This window comes from Enoplosus armatus, chromosome 11 (assembly GCF_043641665.1).
Source record: "Enoplosus armatus isolate fEnoArm2 chromosome 11, fEnoArm2.hap1, whole genome shotgun sequence".
Taxonomy (NCBI): Eukaryota; Metazoa; Chordata; class Actinopteri; order Centrarchiformes; family Enoplosidae; genus Enoplosus; species Enoplosus armatus.
In genome coordinates this window covers 21,005,747-21,011,746 of record NC_092190.1, presented here as the reverse complement: position 1 = coordinate 21,011,746, position 6,000 = coordinate 21,005,747, and the positions used below count along the sequence as shown (strand labels likewise).

The following is a 6,000-nucleotide window of genomic DNA, read 5'->3' as shown; positions in this document are numbered from 1 at the left end:
TTTTTAAAAAATGGATACAATTTGAGAATGCATTTAGCTTCTCCGCTCTCGTTCCACCTCTTGGAGAAAATATGTGCCAATGCCCCCGAGGAAAAGGACCAACACCCCTCTGTTGGACCCGTCTCTTTGGCGTTCATGGAGGGGAGGAGCAGACAATGCAAAGCGTCTCTGCCAGGCAAAGAGCCACAGGGCCAGTTCATTGGACGCCACATGTTCACAAAGCGTGTTATCAGGGAAGTAAAATGGTGTTTAACTGGGGCCCACGACAAAAAAAAAAAGGAGGATGGACGGGATTTATTTTTTGGAGTGTGATGTGAAGGCGTTCTCAATGCAGAGGACGATGTAGGAGCCGGAGCAGCTACTGGAGGTTTGATGCAGGAGGTGGCCACTCTGTAGCGATGATGCCAGACCAGTCACAGCACGGTCGCCCGCCCGCCATGTTTCGCAGTAGTGGTCTGTTTGCCTGTGGCCTTTGTTGCTTGATCCATGCCAGACCATTTTCTCTGGCCTGGAGGAAAGCAAAAACAAGCACAGAGGTCAGAATATATACAGTATACAGTATATGCCCACAGATAGAAAATCAACAAGTATACAAAATATTACTGCAAATCAAAAAAGGAAACAAAGGAGAATACTACACAAACAGCTACATGTTACACAAGACGGTGTATTAAATGTGAGATTAGTGTACAAAGTGATGACTCACCATGCGCTATCCCTGAGGATGTCTCTACCATCAAAGGAGTAGATTGGTACATTCTCCTTAATTTTGCTCGCATCGTCACCAAACATAGACTCCCAACTGCTGAACAATACTTGGTCCTGCAAGAAAGAGAATAAAATACTTTAAATTGAATTTCTCCTTCAGAAAGTGTTCTTCATAAAGCAGCAAGATACGTAGAATAACGGTGAAGACACAGTAGTGAACTATATTGTATGTATATAGCAGTATATCCGGCCCTTTAGCAATACTGCCACTTCCCCAGCAGCACTATCTCACCTTGAGGTTCACGATGGGGAAGCTGTCCCTGTCCGACCTGCGGACGATGGTGTAGAGGTCTTGAAGCTTGGAGGACAGGAAAGCTCTGAAGGTCCCCTTCAGGCCTATAGCGCGGGCCTGCTGGAAGCACAGGAAGTCTGCCCCGCGAATTCCTCGCATGTTACCAGTCTGAGGGGCGTTCAAGGCGATGAGGTGTAGCTGACGAGGAAGACACAGGTTTATGTTAAACTTGCTGCCTCTGCTCTTGATACACATCAGTATAGGATCAATTATTTTGCTAAAAATAAAAAAAGCATGTGACCCTCACTTTGTCTTGAGAAAGTATTATATGTAATGGAGCTAGACTGCTAAATAGGCTGTCCAATCAGCTTATTCCCTTTCTTTTGGGCCGCTCCCAAACCAATTATAACCTCCCTGTCAAATATACAGTATATACACACTACATTTTCATCATCATCACTGTCCTCCTCCTCCTCCCTTCCACCAAGTGCATTATCTCAACAAAAAAACCCATTATCATCACTCAATTACTGGCTTTTAAGTATTTTAGAGTTAGGGTTTACACCAAATTATCCTGCATTAGAGTAATGTAATACCCTCTATAATTAACTAATTATAATTTATTATATTCTCTCTACTCACTCCTGATCCTGATGTGTCCACATGGCTATCAGGCTGCGGTACAGGTGGGCTGGGTCGTCGCGGCGGAGTGACAGGGTACCTGTTCTCAGTCTGCTGGGTGGCTAATCTTCCATCTGTCTGACCTGTGTGTCTCGGGTCTGGGAATCTGGGATCGTACTGGGGAGGGTATCTGGGGTCCACAGGTGGGTGTGGTGGAGGTTCAATGGGTCGAATGGCAGAACCCCCCTGGGAGTAATGGCCAGCTCCGTTGTTGTGGGACTGGTCCTGGGACTGGGGGTACAGGATCACAGGTGGAGGCTGGACCTCTGCCACCTCGTTCTCCTTTAAATAAAAAATAAATAAAAACAGTCAGTGAATGTCAAAAGGCAAAATATGTTTATTATTTTGTCTTTTCTGTGGAACTCACCAGATCTCTGAAGAAGGGGCTGTAGTCTCCAAGCTGAGAGGGGAAAAGAAGCTGTTTACTGACATCCCAACTCACAATGTATGAATCACCTGATCTGAGCTGTATTACATAACAGGTAGTATATATTGTCTCTATATTAACATTGAATCAAATTACTTTTTTTCACAAACAAATAACTTTAGCAAACATTTTGATATGACTAAAATTATTTTACAGTTGAACAATCATTTTTTAAACAGTAACAGTACATTTAAATGCAATTAAAAGTTATTTTAAATAACTATGAATATAAACACAAAACTATATTCAATTTGAATTGAGAAAAATAGCTATGTAAACTTATTTTGATGTTTTTCGCCCCCTAGTGGTCAAATGCTGCTCTATGGTATTGTCTATGTTTAAATGCCAATAAATAAAATTCAAAGCGTTGCATTTTCTTGGGTGAAAAGTAGATCACTGTACCATGACTTGCCGCAGTCCATCGCGTACTCTCAAATAGAGGTCTGCTTTGTCTATGATGTAGATGAGGCTGCCCTCTGCCTGGCGTCTGGCAGTAGCAATCATTGTATCATATGACCTCAAAACTGTTACCTGTGGAAAATAAAATATACATGGTGTTTAGCTTTAGTTGAACATTAACACAATTACTAAAAAAGTTCTGATCAGCCCTGAATATTTCATCAGGCAAATGTACACAACATGATCAATTCGCAACAACTGTTCCAGTGCGCAGACTGATCATTACGAATAACTTATTTTTAATTCCAGCCTAACAATCAACTAGTCAGTTGGAGGATTACTAAAATGCAATGATGGCACTTACCCCAGAGGAGAAACCGGGACTTCCAGGTGGACCAGGAGGACCAGGAGGTCCGGGGACACTGACAGCTTCAAATGAAAACAAACGTTTTTTATGATTCAGCTTATGAATGGCTCCAGTGGAGTTTTCCTCTTCAGTAGTACAGACAGCATTGAGGTCATCTCCACAATAGTTGTAGGAGGGACAGTATGACTCTTCACTTCTGAAGATTACCAGCTGTATGTCCTTTATTCTGCAAGACTCAGGAGTGCATGGTTTAGAAATATCCAGAATATTTAAACATAAAAAGCCACTTACAGTGATTGGGCCTATATGCTCCAGGAAGTGAGGAAGATCCTTGGGGTCCTGGAGGTCCAGGTGGCCCTGGAGGACCTGGACGCCCATCGTAACCAATCCCTGGTGGCCCTTGTGGCCCCTGGGGTCCAGAAGGGCCCATTACGGAATCACCCTTTGGACCCTAACATGAAAAAGAAAAGTCTAAATTACTGGAACATCACATTTTTAAAATGTCTACCATCTAACATTATTATTATAATATCTAATGACAGTGTATAGGATCTGGGCCGCTAATACCTCTAAATATATACGACAGACATTTTACTCAGAACTCACCGATAGGCCTGGTTTGCCAGGAGGCCCTGGTGCGCCTTGTACTCCTCCAAAACGTGGGTCATAATAGCCACCACCACCAGGCTCTCCCTTTTCTCCCTTCACACCCGAGTCTCCACGCTCTCCCTTCATTTCATTCTGTTGGAAACAGTTTGACATTATGAAGGTTTTTCTTCTAACTATATATCCAGCATGCTCATTAAACTGACTTCTGGCGTAGCGAAAAGCTAGTTTACCTTGAATGCGTAAATATCAAAGTTAGAGGCTGTTCCTGGAAAAAAACAAAGGTGTTTTAGTAATTAATAACTCACTTGAAGACAGTCCTGCAGTGCAGTGGACATGTATGTAATAATATTACAGCACTTATATTTTATACCAACTAGGATTTACCTGGGATTCCTGGAATTCCTCGATCTCCACGCTCCCCTTTTTCCCCTTTAGTTGCTGCAACAACATAAAATTTTTAACATTGGTGAGGTGTATCTGACATTGGCACAGCAAAACTGTTGGCATCCTGTACTATTGATAGTGATGTCTTCTGTGTTTTATCAAGTCATTCTTCAAATCGAGTAAGGCAGCTTAATTTCTTGACAATAGAGTGTATATCCCCGTCAGACTGAGGCAGCTGGATCAAACTGAAATTAAGATAGAACTGTTTATCTCTGCAGACACTTTAAATCCTTTCTAAGTCTCTCTTCCTTGACTGGCACATTTACTTAACTTCTCCATTCGTATCCCTCTCTATCTTACAGTATTATGTATCGGTGCTAAAACAACAAACGGTGTGTGTTGGAGGTCATACCTGGGTAATTCCTTGAAGTTTCATCGTAACGCTTTGAACAAATAGAAAAAAATGCTCAATTAAGCAATTCAAAGACAGCAACAATAGAGGAAAAGATTTGTCTAAGGCTTAAGCTAAATTATGCAATTGGCAACTAACTCAATAGTTTCACCAGCCAACAAGGCTTTAACAACAGAACAAAAGCACTAGATAATGACTGGTAGACTGGCTTAATGACTCAAATATGATATGGGCTAGCTCTCAGCCACCAGAGGTTACTTTGTGTTACAATCTACCGATAACACTAACTGGTGCATATAAATGTCCAACATTTAGTTCAAGGCATGAGGTTTGAGATCTTGTGTACTCACATTGAAGCGATCTAAGGGAACAGCTGGGCCAGGAGGTCCAGGTGGTCCGGGTGGTCCTGGTTGGCCAGGGACTCCCTGAAGAAAACAAAGTTATTAAACTCTTACTTACTGTTTTATGTGTAGATACAGAATGATTGCCATTAGGCAGTGGTAACATTACTGATCACCATCAATAACTACGGCAGTATTTTGACATTTTTGACAACTACTGTGACACCATGATTGCGAGCAGTGATGTAAACATTGGTATATGTTTTTGACATTAGAGCATTCTCCAAGCAAACACTGACAAGTCTGAGAAATGTATAGCTTTGATTAAGATTAAGGACCCTCGCTCTGGAAGGATCCATTCACTGAGGAACGGTGTATCTACATAGTAATGTCTATCAACATTTATCTCAGTGACATTTACAAATTCAAAGAGAATGGTAGCACACAAACCCTGTTTATCTGACAAGACACAAATACAGAGCAGAACAAACAGGGGTTGTGTTTTTGAAACCCAAGACGTGTGTTATTGGAACTACACAGGAACTTGTCCAAAGGTAAATAAAGTATACAAAACACAACTAGCCAGCTAATTGGCCACTTGGAGGTTGAAAAGGGATCTCAACGAGGGTTTTCTGGTTAATTAAATTAGAATAAGTTAACAAGCTAACTAAAAAGCTAGCTCGCCAGTCAGTTTTTGATGCTCTCTTCCTTTTTCCTTCAGTGTCAGAGTCATGTGTAGTTCATGGCATGTGTCACCTGTGGCGGGCTAGCCTACACCACAACTATTCTGATAGAAGTCACATTCACAGACAGGTCACATTTAATGAGTGTCTCTTTGTGACATTGGAGGCTGTGCCTTCATTACACTCGGGCTTGGTTTGGGGGGATGGAAAGTAAACAAGATTATGTCGAAGTGTCTTTTTTAACTTCTGTCACTGTCAAATCAACCTATCTAAGGCTTTGGTAATAATAACAACACTTACTGGGTAGCCGTAGCCAGAACCAGCTCCTGAATCTCCTTTCTCACCCTTGTATCCATTTACACCAGGGCGACCCTGAAGGGACCAAGTCATTGATTAACATTTTCTAGCACTTGGAAAAACAGAAACAACGAGATTAAAATGTCATCACAACAATATACAATAGTTCAGCAAAATGAATGTATGGCACTTATAAGCACAGAATAGTATTATATATTCATATAAAAGCATATCAACATAAGACACCAAGGAAGGGGTACTTACAGGTCTTCCAGGCATTCCAATTTCACCCTTTAATCCAGCAGGCCCGTACTGACCCTACAACAATAAACCATGAAATAAAAGACCATGTGAGCTAACAGGAGAATGAAGAGGAGAAAACTGTTTTGGTACATTAGTG

General features: G+C 41.6%; 1 protein-coding gene across 1 annotated transcript in view; it reads right to left on the bottom strand.

Moving 5' to 3' along the window:
• Positions 1 to 294: 294 nt before the first annotated feature.
• col18a1a (collagen type XVIII alpha 1 chain a) overlaps positions 295 to 6,000 on the bottom strand; it is a 35,355-nt gene continuing 29,649 nt past the window's right edge. Inside the window, exons 28-42 of the mRNA XM_070914564.1 lie at positions 5,865 to 5,918; positions 5,604 to 5,675; positions 4,630 to 4,704; positions 4,280 to 4,310; positions 3,868 to 3,921; positions 3,714 to 3,748; positions 3,481 to 3,615; positions 3,166 to 3,325; positions 2,872 to 2,936; positions 2,511 to 2,639; positions 2,049 to 2,081; positions 1,643 to 1,963; positions 1,001 to 1,198; positions 707 to 822; positions 295 to 508 (exon numbers count right to left, since the gene is read on the bottom strand). Coding sequence (XP_070770665.1) covers positions 295 to 508; positions 707 to 822; positions 1,001 to 1,198; positions 1,643 to 1,963; positions 2,049 to 2,081; positions 2,511 to 2,639; positions 2,872 to 2,936; positions 3,166 to 3,325; positions 3,481 to 3,615; positions 3,714 to 3,748; positions 3,868 to 3,921; positions 4,280 to 4,310; positions 4,630 to 4,704; positions 5,604 to 5,675; positions 5,865 to 5,918 — 1,692 coding nt within the window. The remainder of the gene's footprint in view (positions 509 to 706; positions 823 to 1,000; positions 1,199 to 1,642; positions 1,964 to 2,048; positions 2,082 to 2,510; positions 2,640 to 2,871; positions 2,937 to 3,165; positions 3,326 to 3,480; positions 3,616 to 3,713; positions 3,749 to 3,867; positions 3,922 to 4,279; positions 4,311 to 4,629; positions 4,705 to 5,603; positions 5,676 to 5,864; positions 5,919 to 6,000) is intronic.